Source organism: Colossoma macropomum, unplaced genomic scaffold (assembly GCF_904425465.1).
Source record: "Colossoma macropomum unplaced genomic scaffold, Colossoma_macropomum, whole genome shotgun sequence".
NCBI classification, from domain to species: Eukaryota; Metazoa; Chordata; class Actinopteri; order Characiformes; family Serrasalmidae; genus Colossoma; species Colossoma macropomum.
In genome coordinates, this window is record NW_023494804.1 from 33,951,474 (window position 1) to 33,965,353 (window position 13,880).

The 13,880-nt window shown below is 38.1% G+C and overlaps 1 protein-coding gene across 2 annotated transcripts in view; it reads left to right on the top strand.

The window, feature by feature from the left end:
• Window positions 1–13,880, top strand: part of hlcs (holocarboxylase synthetase (biotin-(proprionyl-CoA-carboxylase (ATP-hydrolysing)) ligase)) — a 53,071-nt gene that overhangs the window by 13,189 nt on the left and 26,002 nt on the right. For both annotated transcript variants that reach the window (XM_036594933.1, XM_036594934.1), the window contains one exon: window positions 8,894–9,165. In XM_036594933.1, coding sequence (XP_036450826.1) covers window positions 8,894–9,165 — 272 coding nt within the window. The remainder of the gene's footprint in view (window positions 1–8,893; window positions 9,166–13,880) is intronic.

Genomic DNA, 13,880 nt, shown 5'->3' on the forward strand with positions numbered 1-13,880 from the left:
GTTTATTTTTTGTTTACACTTGAGAACTGACAGTCGTATCAGTCGGTAAGGCACTCTTGAAATAAAACTATTAAAACATAAAGCAAAAATGAAAAAATATCTGCTGAAATTATTGGTTATTATTTGATTGGTTATCAAAGTTTTTAGCCACTTGAATTTGGTATCTGTATCAGACACAAAATTTTCGTATCGGTCGAGTCCTACAGAATGGACATTTGGTTCATTACTGTTCAAACGCATGCAGTAAATGCCGCTCAGCACTGACGCCACATATTCTACAGTGTGTTAGCATTTGCTTTGTGAGTGACTGAGTCAGACTGTATATGTGGCTCATCTACCAGTGCTTCTAAAGCCTATTAGGTCAAGACACTGTTTGAAAAAATGCTCCAATTTTTGGAATCACAATTCAAAAGCACAGGATCTCTGTTTTCAGTAAAATATGAAATGATTGTGTTACGATGCTATCGCTCTACAACTTCGCGCGTTTCAGCGAATTAGTAGGAAGCTGTGAAAAGGAGAAACGTTAGATGTGTCCAGAGTGATGAGCAGAGCTGTAGATAGCTCTGTAATGTCCGGCACAGCTGTAAAATATTGATAGTGAAGTTAAACATACAGAATGCCTCATATTTGAAAGGGGGTGATCAAATCTCAGGTAACGGGAAATTACTATAAATAGGTGATTATAGTATATTATCGTCTAATAATTTTTTGATGACAAAATTTTTATATTGAGTAGAAGTTCTTAAAGGGGAATTCCACCAATTTTTCAAAACCTCTGCATAGTTCAATCGTCAAAATGTTAACAAAAACATTGACTTGTTCGGTTTGAAGAGCTTTACTGTAGAGAAACTTACCAACTTGGATGTCTTTACAGTGGTGATGATAGGAACCAGGAGTTACAGTGTTTACAGTGTAAATATAATTGATTTTAATATGATTTTATTTACTATCCAAAACCACCACTGAACCTATGTGAGTCTTCTGAGTCTTTGAATGTGACAATGATTATGGTGAAATCTGGTAAATCTGGAAAAAAACAGGAATTTTACTGGAGACTATTTTGCCTCACTATGTAGGCATGTATCTCTCTGTCATGAGTGTATTAAAAAAAAATTGTCCCAAAACTATTGTAAAACAATTTTTCAGACATTAGTAGTATATACATAGCCATTTCTTGTAATAACTTTGTTCGAGGAAGTTTTTTACAGGCAATAAACTCTTTAGACATCGTGTTCCTCTTAGAACTGCTGTGAACATTTTGAACTCAAGTTTCTCTACAACAGAGCATTTCACACCAGACCCCTCTGAATGACTGTTTACATCTCAATGATTGACATATGCAGAACTTTGGAAAAATCTATTCTAGTGTGTAGCTTATAGTACAATGTGATTCAAAAAAGATTCATCCGATTTCAAAGAGTAATGTTTTTACAAGCGTGAGGTGCCTAGGAACCAATCACATACCAACTGAAAGAGGGGGTCATAGAGTTTCTGACCGTCAGTGGAAGATGGCTCCCTTCACTCTGTGAGGAGATGAGACCCCTGAGCAGAAAGCGTTCTGCGTTCTCCACTTCAATAAGAGTGAATCTGTCATAACTGTGCAACGTGATTTTTGTCAGCAGTGAAGCTCCAACAGCTCAGAGCGTTCGCTGTTGGTTCCACAACACTGGATGATCTCCGAAATCGCACTGAAAGAGTCGTGAGTGCAGCGACACCCGACATGCTCAATCCAGTACGGGATGAATTTGACTATGGCGTTGATGTTGTCTGTACAGCTGGAGGAGGTTCATATTGAGTACTTGTAAAATTACATAATAAACTTTATGCTCATTAAACCATTTACAGTTTACTGCATTGATCTGTAATGATTTACAAATTAAATAAATCATTATGAAATCGGATCAATCTTTTTGAATCACCCTGTATTTCATTCCACATCGGATGGATTATTATTGAATAATATAACATCAATAATGTAACAAGTACTTCAAAGCTTTTGTACACTAGTTATGCCATCGTAAGTGTCTAAAATGATTGTGTCAAGCTTTCTATAATGTCATTCCCGGATTTTAGTGCCAGCTAAAGCGCCACTGAGTTTATTTTGAAAGGTTTAGAAATGTCCACTAGGTGGAAGCATGGGTCCACTCAACCTCTCAATAGTCACTGAGAGCTCTTTTCTTCTTTTCGTCATGAAGCTCTAAGCAGTTAAGCAGAACCAAGTCTATTATATTGTCTATAATTCTTTTAAAACTGTGGAAGCTTCATTTTAATAACCATTTTAAAAACTGATATCTCAGCCACTTTCCTTTAAAAGCCTTTTTTCAGCTGGAAACTGCTTCAGTTCAGAAGCTTTGACTGGACCTTGGACACCAGAGCTGTGCTTGGGTTTCCTGCGCTCTGTTTGGAGATCATTTACAACGTGATGTTTGAGTGATTTCTGACAAGTTAGTCATTTATTCGCCCGCCCGGCCCCCTCAGTCTGACACAAAATAGAATTTCCAAGAACATAACCTCTTATTGTTGTTATTTTATTATTTCGATGGGGTTTGTTTGGGTTCAAGTGTGACGTTTGACCCCTGCCCTGGCCGCTCCGTTACAACAGACGGCCTTCTGATGAAAACGCGATTGCTTCCAGACAGAGCGTGCATGTGTTTGCCGCGGGGGGAATAGAGCGCGCTCTGTGCACCTTGCTGTGCTGAAGAGAGACGGGACTGTGTGAGGAGCTCAGGCTCATCCCTACCAGCTCACACGCTGAGGGACGCCTCATCAGCGGGGTCTTTCAGTAAAGATACACACATAAACACACGCTTTCACACCGTAGGTGCTGTTCATGCCAAAGAATCTGTATCTCCTCACTTTGCGTACTGCCTTAAGTCACTGTCTTACACTCTACACAGCCATCTGCGTCTCGCTGTGGGTGAGAACGTTCACTGAATATTGTAAAAATAAATAATAATAAATTAGTCACACGCATCATTTCTTTTCTAATACTTGGTTGTCATCGCTGTCCAAAAAAGAAATAACCATCTCTGGAATAGTAACTTTACAAAAGAAGGCAAAACGTTCTGTACTTTTAATTAGCGGTGGGCAGTATGATGATATTTTATCGTTATCGATTGAATTATTGATTAATTACTATAATATGCGCTTCTGAACGTATCATGAATATCGTCAGTACTTAAAAAACTACGTTTCATCACAAGGTGAACATAATTAGGCCTGTTTAAACTGATTTAGTGCAGTGCAGTCTGTGAAACACTGAATACAAACAGTAGGAAGTTTATTATTATTATTATTATTATTGTTGTTGTTATTGTTAGTATTATTATTATTAATTTTTATATGTTGAACTACATGTTCTATTTTGTCTATTTTTAGTTATTAAATCTCAGAAAAACTAACTGTCATAACACATCGTGTATAGTGAAAATGTCTTGAAGTATTGTGATATAATATTATTGCCATACCGACCAGCTCTACTTTAAATATGTTAATTTGATGAATTGGAGTAATTTTGGACCATTTCTGTTTGTCATTTATCATGAATTTTTAACACAATGTAAGGGAGGCCTGCTGTGCTCAAATGATGCAAAAAAAATCAAAAATCAAAAAAGGAACGCATGTTTACATGCATGGAAACAGCTGCCAAAACAGCCCATTTTAGATTCATTGATTTTGTGATGCCATAAACACTAACGCATTTACATTTATTCATCTATTCCCCCTACAGCAGTACAGCAGCCCCGCCCAGTCATACTAACGCTATACCTGGATGTGTCTTTTGAGTAGAATAACATATATATAATGTTATTAATGTTACTGTTAATAATGCAGATAATGTTATTATAATGTTATTCAACTTTGGCTTATACAATGTGAGCTTTAGGTATTAAAAAACTATAACGAAAGTGGGCAATTGTGCAGCAAAATAAACTGGATTAGCCATAAAAACTCATTATTGTTGCACCTTTACAGTCTATTCATTAATTTAAAAGTATGATTCTCAAGCTCAATATTTCTGTGTTCCACTATCGTGTAAATAGTTTCTCAAGTCACGTTTGTTATTCAGTGTATTTTTGAAATTGACTGTAAATCAAATAGAATCAAATTCTCTGGTAAAATTTGAGATGCGTGATGCATTAAATGATTTCAAAGGTTTTGCACCCCTACCTTTACTTCTACATAGAAATATATATATATAATTACATGTAGCTCATTGAAAAAGTGGAGAAATTCTGCCAGGTTGCAGATTCTGCATTTTCAATCGAAACTACATTTGTGTTTGTAAATAAATGATCTTGTGATGTTTTGCAAAAAAATTCCTGTTTCATCTTTTGTCATTGTTTGAAATTGAAATACAAGATGTCCAAAATGCAGCTTCCAACCTGTCAGAATATAAATCAAATGTAAACGGACTTCATAATGTAACTGTTATTATGTAATTAGTTACATTTGAATAGTATAGCACAGCAACAACAATGCGACTTAAGACTAGAACAGAGCTTAAGTGTGTGTGCAGTATTACATCTTTGTCTGGTTCTTTGATTTGGCATTTATTTTCTATTTATTTCCTCTTTTTCTTGCGGGTGGGGATCAGCTGGTTTCGGGGGCGTCCTTGTTGTGGAACCTCTTTCACTTCAGCGCTGTCTGATTAGGGGAACCCCTCTAGCGCTGGTGTTAACAGGCCCCCGGGGACCCCGTCATTAGCACCTCTTTACAGTCGCTGCGGTAGAGACGTGCCGATAAGCCTTTCTAATTGATTAAACGTCAATGTGTTCACTAATTTGAAATGTGCTAATTACGGCATCGCCCTCGCCGTCTCTTCTTTTCAGACTCTTAACAGCGCCAGATGTCCACTGGCCGGGCTGGTAGCGCGTCCTTAATTTTGATGTGGCGGACTAAATTCTCTCCTCATGGAAATTCTCATGAAAACAAGTCTGTCTGGCTCTACCGTGCAATTTGTTGGAATGAGTGTTTTCTTTCTGGGGTTTCCAAGACAGAATTTCTGTTGATATTTTTAGTTGTTTTTTTTTTAATGTCTTTTGAGGTCGAGGCTTTAAGAAGTAAGAAGTGGTCACAGAACAGTTCAGGGCTGCTCTTCAGTACATCTAGTGGACTTCAGGCCGGACGGCTTGGATAAGGTCGCGGAGCTGCTGCTACGTCATGTTAGTTGTTGTTTGGATGATGACGTTGACCGTTCCAGGTTAAATAAAGAACACATTCACTTAGCCTGCTTTAACAGAGTGCCTTCAGAGAATTACCACACGCTCTCATGCGCGCAGGCCGATATAGACACACCCTGGAGACCTACAGTGCAGCACTGGAGCAGCCAGATGAGAAATTTAAAGGTGATAATGTGCGATTCTGATGCGTCGAGTGCAGCTGAGCTCTTATTGTGTCCACCCGAAAGGCTCCTGAAATGTTTTTTAAATCACTGGCATCATTATTTTTAAATTTGTGGCCCATTAGCCCATGTTGGGGGATGGGATTGGTTCTTTAAAGGGGAACCCTCTTCTTCAACATTTCTGCAAAATTTAGTGGATGAAAAGTTAACAAACTCAGAGTGGTTCAATGTAAAATGGATGATTGTGGAGAAACTTGCACACTTGCAGAGATTTTGTTACAGTGGTGGTGATAGGAACCAGGCGTCACGATTTCCACAACGCAGATGTAGCCATTTTATTTGATATCCAAAACCACGAGTGAATGTCTCTTTTCTTGTTTATATGTAGTGTTGATGGTAAAATATTGGTAAATCTGAAAAATTAGGTTTTGAACACTCTTTTTTCTGTTATGACTCACCACACCTTGCATGTACCTCTCCACCATGAATGCATTAAAAAATAGGTATTAGGCCAAAATCTTGTCTCAAAACTATGATAATACAATGTCTCTGGCATCAGGCGGCCTATTCCTAACCATTTCATGTCATAACTTTCTGTGAGGGAACTTTTAGAGGCATTAAACTCTTCAGACATCTGGTTCCTATCACCGCCATTGTAAACAATTCTGACTCTGAGCTTTTATAGGATGGTACATTTTCGCATCAAACTGCTCTGAGTGACTTCATTTTCATCGGTTTACATGACTTTGTTTGCATCAGTCCTATTTCTTTTTTGATTTTTTTATTACTCATAGCTTCTGTGCTGCCTATAGTTTCTTTATCATATAGTATTTGCACCCTGTAATTTCCTTTTCCATGTTCAGCTTTGACACATAGTGCAGTTCTGCATTAGTCACATTAATATGCTTGATTTAAATTTAAGATGTTTTACTCAACACACAGACCGTTTCCATGGCCACGAAGCTGGGACGTCAACCGGTCTAATCATATGATTACAAATAGATTCAGAATAAAAGCCCTTCTCTTGATTAAGAGCACATTCCCTTAGGATGAGCAAGTATGTTTATCTTGTGCATTCTTCAAAAATATGAGAGAATTTTTTTTTCAGGGATCCCCCAAAGCAACTGAAGTGTGTGATCGTGCTGATTAATTGAGTTTGATCAGAGAGCAGCGTTATAAGCAAACTGGGCCACTCAGGGGGAAGTGGGGGGGTAAGCTGTAACACAGCCAGCACAGTCACTAATTGATTATCCATGCATGCTGATCACTTCATTCCATTAAAGACCCCCCAAGTTTTTGTATCTGTTTGCTTAGAACAGGTCAGACATAGGAATGTAGATCACCTGGGATCCAATAAAAGAAAACATGTGCACAAGATAATTTAACTTTTATTTGATCAAACTTTTATTTGACTTGCAGCTCTTCACTGTGATACTGCAAGTGATTCAGTTTGTTCATTAGCAACTGATTACTGAAAAATTCAGCTCCTACAGTTTTTAGCACTATTAACTAGGGCTTGTCTAAAGCTCCAGTCAGGAGCTGCAGCATCTTACCAGCTAGTTTAAGTATGCTAAGAACAGTAAGCAGCTTAGTAATAATTTGAAAGGCCAAAATCAAATTTACGCAGTTTTCCTCATTGAAATCGATCAGTCAAAACATATCTGGTGTCCAAAGTTTGCTTCTTCAGGTTTGGAGCTAGGAGGCTAATGTAGCTCACATAACGGCCACATTATGCCCACCGAATAGCAACACGCAAAGTGCAGGCCTAAATCATTACTACATACTTGCCACAATCTGTGTTGAGTTTAGCTGCAACTAATAATTATTATTATAGTCAGTTATTTCCTTTTGACTTTTGATTAATGAAGTGCAGTTTTTAGTTTGTCAGTAATTAACATTAAAAGTATAACACTATGTACATTTTGTTTTAACCAATGAAAAATGCAGGCATTATTTCTCATCTGCACAATGCTCTTTCAAATCTTCTGAATCATATTTGCAAAAAATTCTCTCAAAAGCATCCAGAAAAAATAAAGCAATTCAGTTCATATCTGTGTGGTCGGCAACATATACTTACACCTCGCAGTAAACCGTCTTTTGAGATATGAAGGATTTCATTCCAGGATACATCATATTTCAAATCATACCATGTGTTACAAATCATTAAAAATTATATTTTGTATGATATGTGAGTGAGCTTTACTCATGCAAGTAATATCAAAGATATATACCACCTTTATTAGAGAAATAACAGTGTGTTTTGTGTGTTTTATGCCAACGGTTGTCCTTTTTTGAAATCATTATATCTAAAAATATTACTAATGCGTTTAGAATGAAACTCTTTGTATGCTATATAGGGAGCATTCTACCAAATTAGTCCCAGAGGAAAAAAAAAATTAAAACCAATGCAGTACTAAAGACAGTAATAAGCTAAATATATCCACAATCATCATTTGTAGGGTACATTTTGTTGGGTTTTAGGGTCTCAAGCCCTAAATTTCAACTTCTGAAAAAATATCTATGTTTTTTGCATTTTTGCGTTTGATCTGTTTTATGTGTTTTAAAATAAAGTTGAAAGATTTAGATTTATAATGAGTTTAATTTTTAAATAAAAAGAAAGGAATTCAAAAAATGCCGTCCTACGTTTTCATGTCACCACCAATGAGTTTTAGTCCATAGGCGGAGCCTTATTTTAGCCACACCCCTGCATTTTAAAGCAGGAAGTGAGGCTGCATCCCTGTCCCTCATGGCCACATGGTGAGCAGTTAGATCCCATTGTTTTGACATAAATATGTCCAATGTCTGAAAATCAGTGTGTAACATTAGGAACTGTCACTAGTGAAACACTTATATTCTGCAATTAAGTAAACATTTTTGTGTTTTAATGAAAAATGTTTATGAATTTATGTGTGTTCAACTGTCAAAGCTGTGTATGATAGTCATGCATGTATTTTGAGTTATGTTGAAAATCATCTAAAGTTACGAAAGATTTGGTAAAGTTTTGGCAGTGGTGTGATTGTTAAGGACAAAAAAGAATACTCGATCATGTATTTTTTAATAAAATATTTATTTTAATAATTAAGGTTTGCAGTCAAAGCAAAATGATTTTAGTTTATGTCAGTTAAAAGGCCGAAATGTGTTTTCAGTTCTTTGAACCAGTTCAGTTAAATGATCCGTAAATGTTAGATGGGAAGTGTATGCAATGTTAAGCCAAGTAATCAGTTACAAGATTCAGACACAGCTATTTTTTTTATTATTGACTGTATTAATTAAATCTGTTCTTTGTTGCGGCCCTAATTGATTCAAGCATTCTCAGACATAGACATTTCTTCTGTGACGCCTGTTGCTGTATGACACACTGTTCTCTGTAAAAAATAGACAATGCCTTGGCTGATGGACTACCCTAGGGGTAAGGGAAAATTATAAATTAGAATTTGAGTTTGATCTTTTTAAGGTACCAACCAAAACGCACACCTGTGAACATTTAACTCTGATCAGGTTCATTTAACACAGGAGATTTTAGCATATGTTCTCTTTCCCCTCATACAGGATCTGAAGAGTGCGTTCGTGCGCTGGTTGCGGGGGCAGGTGGATGGAGAGGGTGTGCTGCACTCTCTGAAGACCAGCCTGAGAGTGGTGTGGGGCAGAGAAGAGCCAGCTGAGCTGGCTGATGGAGAGCTGGCTCTGCACACTGAGGCTCCAGAGTTGCTCTCTGAACATTTCAGCATGCAGATGTACAGCCAGCACCTGCAGAGCCAGCGACTGGGCCGCACCCTGCTGTACGCTGACGTCACGCCAACCACCATGGACCTGCTGGAAGGGTAGGTAGTCTCCGTGTTCGGTGCCTGAAGTTTGCCTCTTCAGGGAGGGAATGTAATGGTTCGCGGTTCTTCATCGGCACGACAGCGATAAAAACGGTTATATACAGTCGCTGTAACATACTCAACCCATCCACCAGCCTTTCAGCTATGATCCGCCATAAAGCCCAATATTACAGCCATATCCTGATTTAGCTTCCCAAGTTAGCTTAGTAAACAAGTTAGCATGTTTTCATTACCACGGAAGCCATTACAGTTAACTGTAAAACGTCGCCGATTTAATTCAGTTATTTGTTGATATTTAAGTTCAGAAAAAGTCAGGCTCTAACACATCTACCTATGCCTTCTGAGGTTCCTCCCAGAGATGTTGATTGATGGCTCTGATATGTGAGATTCATCCAACAACACTGTGAAAATTGTGGGAAAGGAAGGGAAGTAAGATCAGGACAGGGGTGTGTAATGTGTGACTAGACTCCACACCCCATGGATTTTCTTTTTGTAGTCAGCTTGTTTTATAAGCTTTTGTGCTCTGCTGACATCTAGATGCACGTTTGTTTGGGCTGCAACCATGACAACAGAGCTCTGGTTGGCCAGCCTTATTTTTAATGCATCCGTACAATGCAGGAAATTAAATTAAAAATTAGAAAAGATATGCAACGTCAAAGTCTGTCAGTTTCAGACTCTGAGAATTTGAATAGTAGCCACACATTTAGGAGAGGATGATCAGGAGAGCCACATTTGCAGGAAATCAACAAAAAGTCCCATTTCCTGCTGATTTATCTCCTTGTCAAGTACAGGGTGTCCCTAAAATGCAACCGATACAATGTATGTAAATCCTCCTGTGTTAACGATGAAGCCTTTTATACTGTACGCATGTGCGGCAAGCGGTCCAGTTACGTTCGTTTGTTTATTTGTTTAGCTGCTTTCTAGAGTTGAAGCAATCACAAAATAGTGAGTTTAGTGGGGCGTGATGATTGGTTGGTGGGGCGTTGCCCACCTAACTGATGCGCTGACGTCAGACCTGGCTAGCCTTCACCCTCCCAGCGTGGTATCGTTATGTGAGGGGGAGATCTAGCTAGTGGGTGGAAATGGCTACGACTAGCCAAAAAAAAAAAGCCTGTGTTTTTTTGTTGTTAAGTGCCCAAAACCACATAAGCAAGTCATGCTGATTGGTCTACCTATGCCTTTATTACTTGTTAACTACATTAGCCTCGTAGCGCAAGTGTAAAAGTAAAGGAAAAATTTTAAACACCACATGTCTTGGCTGATTGCCTACTTTTGGGGTTTTTTTATTTTTTTATTTTTTTTGGTAAGATTTTGTTTTTTTAACCAAATGATTCCTATAAAGTCATCAGGATCGTGATTATGATACATGGTGAATTTAAACCTGCGTGTTCTATCTAAACAGTCGGTGCTGCACTGGACATGAGGTGGTAGTCGTACCACCAGTGGTGGCCGAGGCAGTGACGGAGGCCACGGGGCCAAGATCTGTTCGGCCTGCTGCCTCTGGGTGGGGGGGTGGGGTTAAGAGGGGGGGGTCGATCAGAGATCTGAGCTGGAACTAATTTAATGCATGAGTGAGCTCAGCGCAGTAGGGCCGGCCTGGCCTAATGGAGCTCTTTGTCTGCGGCTCCCCTTCACACCGGGAACTCACCAGTCAACAGGCGGGATCGCAGGCACAGGTGGGAGCTATTAGAGCTGTCATAAAGTTTGAAAAATGGATTGTGGAGCGCAGCTGAAGTGATTGGAAGTGACATTGTTGTCATTAGGGTTGTAGGAGGTAACGAAAAAAAAGTGAAGCAGTGGGAGGAAAAGAAACTACAGTTTGATTTCCCCCTCGCTTGATTATGAGAGTAATTTCCAGATGTCCCCTGTAACAGCCTGATTAAGTGGTCTTATTCTTCTCTTAAGAGTCTCACATAGATGGCCTCCTCATTGTGCCTTAACCGAGCTGTATCTGTTTTTATAGCATGTTATCGACAGAGAGAGCGCGAGGGAGGAAAATAGCTTGATTCCTAAATCAAGTTCACTCACTACTAGGGCTGGACCATGTGTTGCATATTTAAAATATATTTTTAATACTGACTTTTTTTGGTTGTGGCAGTAGAAAATTAGCCAACATCGTTAATATCATGGTGATTTTAACTTAGATAGCAAATTGGAAAACTACAGTTTACCTTGGAAGCCTCCACTGTAGAAAGAAATCAATGAGAGCGAGAGGCTTTGATCACAGAGGAGTTTGAACCACTGTAACTAACTGTATATTACATGTAAGATATATACAGTCACTGGTTGAAACATGCAGCCACATGAACACGATCTGAATTTACATAGATTTTCATTTCAAGAATGCAGTTAATTACAAGGAATAAAAGTCTTTCAGAACAGTACAAACATTAGAACTTTTAAAACATTGCATTTCTAGTGCTTTTGGTACACAAACTCTCATAGACTGTATTTATGTCCCATAGATGTGTTTGTATGCATTGTGTGTCTATAAGTGTGCGTGTATGTGTTCTAAGCATGTATTCTGTGTATTGCTATGTGACATTTGTCATTGTTGTCAAGTGTGCGTGTATCATTATGATTAGTAAACTATGTATATATATATATATATATATATATATATATATATATATATATATATATATATATATATATATATGTGGGTATATATATGTATATATATATATATGTATATATATATATATATATATGTGGGTATATATATATGTATATATACATATATATATATATATATATATATATATATGTGGGTATATATATATATATATATGTGTGTGTATATATATATATATATATATGTGTATATATGTGTGTGTATATATACATATATATATGTGTGTGTGTGTATATATATACATACATAATTTACTAATCATAATGATAATAATGTGGGCCAGGAATATTCACTATATTTGAATGCAGCTGCTACACCTGTACCAAAATGTCGTAGTATCATTTTGCATGCCTCATTGTGCTAAAAGCCTGTCTCAAAAACACTGTTAGCCTTCCCAAAGTGAAAACTGACCGTTTCATTTTATTAAATTGCTTTGTGTTTTATTTAGAATTTTTGATCTTTGTATGGATTCCCAACAATGACAAATGTCACATAGCAATACAAAGAATACATGCTTAGAACACATACGCGCACACACATATAGGTAGATATAAATGAATCGCTGTTGTCAGAAGAAAACCTCGTAACTTTACAGGAGAAGGAAAAAACATACTTTACTTTTAATGTAAGTCAATGGAACCAGACGTCTTTCCAAGTCATTTTGGGCCGTTTCTTTTGGTCCATTCAACATGAAATTTACACACAATGTAAAGGACAACTATATATATATATATATATATATATATATATATATATATAGAGAGAGAGAGAGAGAGAGAGAGAATGCACGTTGACCAGCCTGCTGAATACTTGAACCTACATCTTGTATTGCTCTCCTTGTATTCTCCACTCTGGTGTTCTGTGATTGGTTCAGCCCCAGAGCAAATGATGGTCGCTCTGAAAGCTGTTTAGCTAAAGAAATTACAGGTGTTATGCTTGTATATCTGGTGTTTTGTGTCTGTGGAAGGGATCAGTTCCTAAAGTTTCTGGTTTTAGCTTTAGCGAAAGCCATTCTCCTGCTTTGGTTGGCAAAGCTAAAAGCGTGTGAGGTAGTTAGAGAGCTATTCTGTAATTCACAGAGATCATGTTCATGTTGAAAGTAATGTGTGGAGAAGAACCTTGCCCTTCATTCTGAAGAGTTGATTTCATTCTGGAGGAGAGAACTAGAGGAGTTCAGGCAGAGGGGGAGGATCCATAGCATAGACTTCATAAATTTGAACTGAAAAGAATAAAAATTTATTTGTTTGATGATTTTTTTTATTATTCTTATTCTTCATTTTAAAATTAATTTACTGACCTACTGCAGTTTATCATCAATAAATCAATGGTTTTTCTCGAGTAAATGTTCTGTAATCATTTTTGATCATTTTTGTGTCCGTTTTCTATTTTTTTTTTCTTATTTTTAAATTTAACTAGTTTAAGAGTCTTCAGCCTTAAAGGAACAACATAGCAGTCGCCACCTTGTCATGATAAATTGTCCATCTCTGTGTCTCTCTGTCTGTCTCTCTCTTCCGGACTCAGGGGGGGATAAAGAGGGGGCTATAGTGGGCAGAGTAATAAAGCGCTGCTGGCTTTGGCTCTGTGTGTATCACAGGGTGAGCTGTGTGCTGCGGGTGAAGACACTTATATTGACGACTGAGCAGAAAGAGGGGAGCTGTGTGAGTGGGGGGGTGGCATGGTGAGAGTTCTGTGTGTGTATGTGTGTGTGTGAGAGAGAGAGAGAGAGAGAGAGAGGTGGGGGGGGTGTGTTTGGTCAGAGTATTAGTGCTTTGTTTGACCAGCACAGACTAATAATAGGCAGTCTGAGAGACAGGCCAGTGTTCTCACAAGGTCACAACTGGGACTGAATCCCAATGGCCCTCAGAGCACCGCGGCCAGGACCCCTCCCAGCAGGCCGCAATACACACCCCTGTTTCTGCCCCTCTCTTATTAACACACTCACTAATGGGTTCTTCCCGGGGTGTAAAAACTCTTGGGTGCGTTGTGAAGGTGGAGGTTTTGGAGTTCTAATAATTAGGGATGTGCGATGGGAACGGGCAGATTTTTGCTCCAGCATTCTGCCAATTCTGCTGTAATG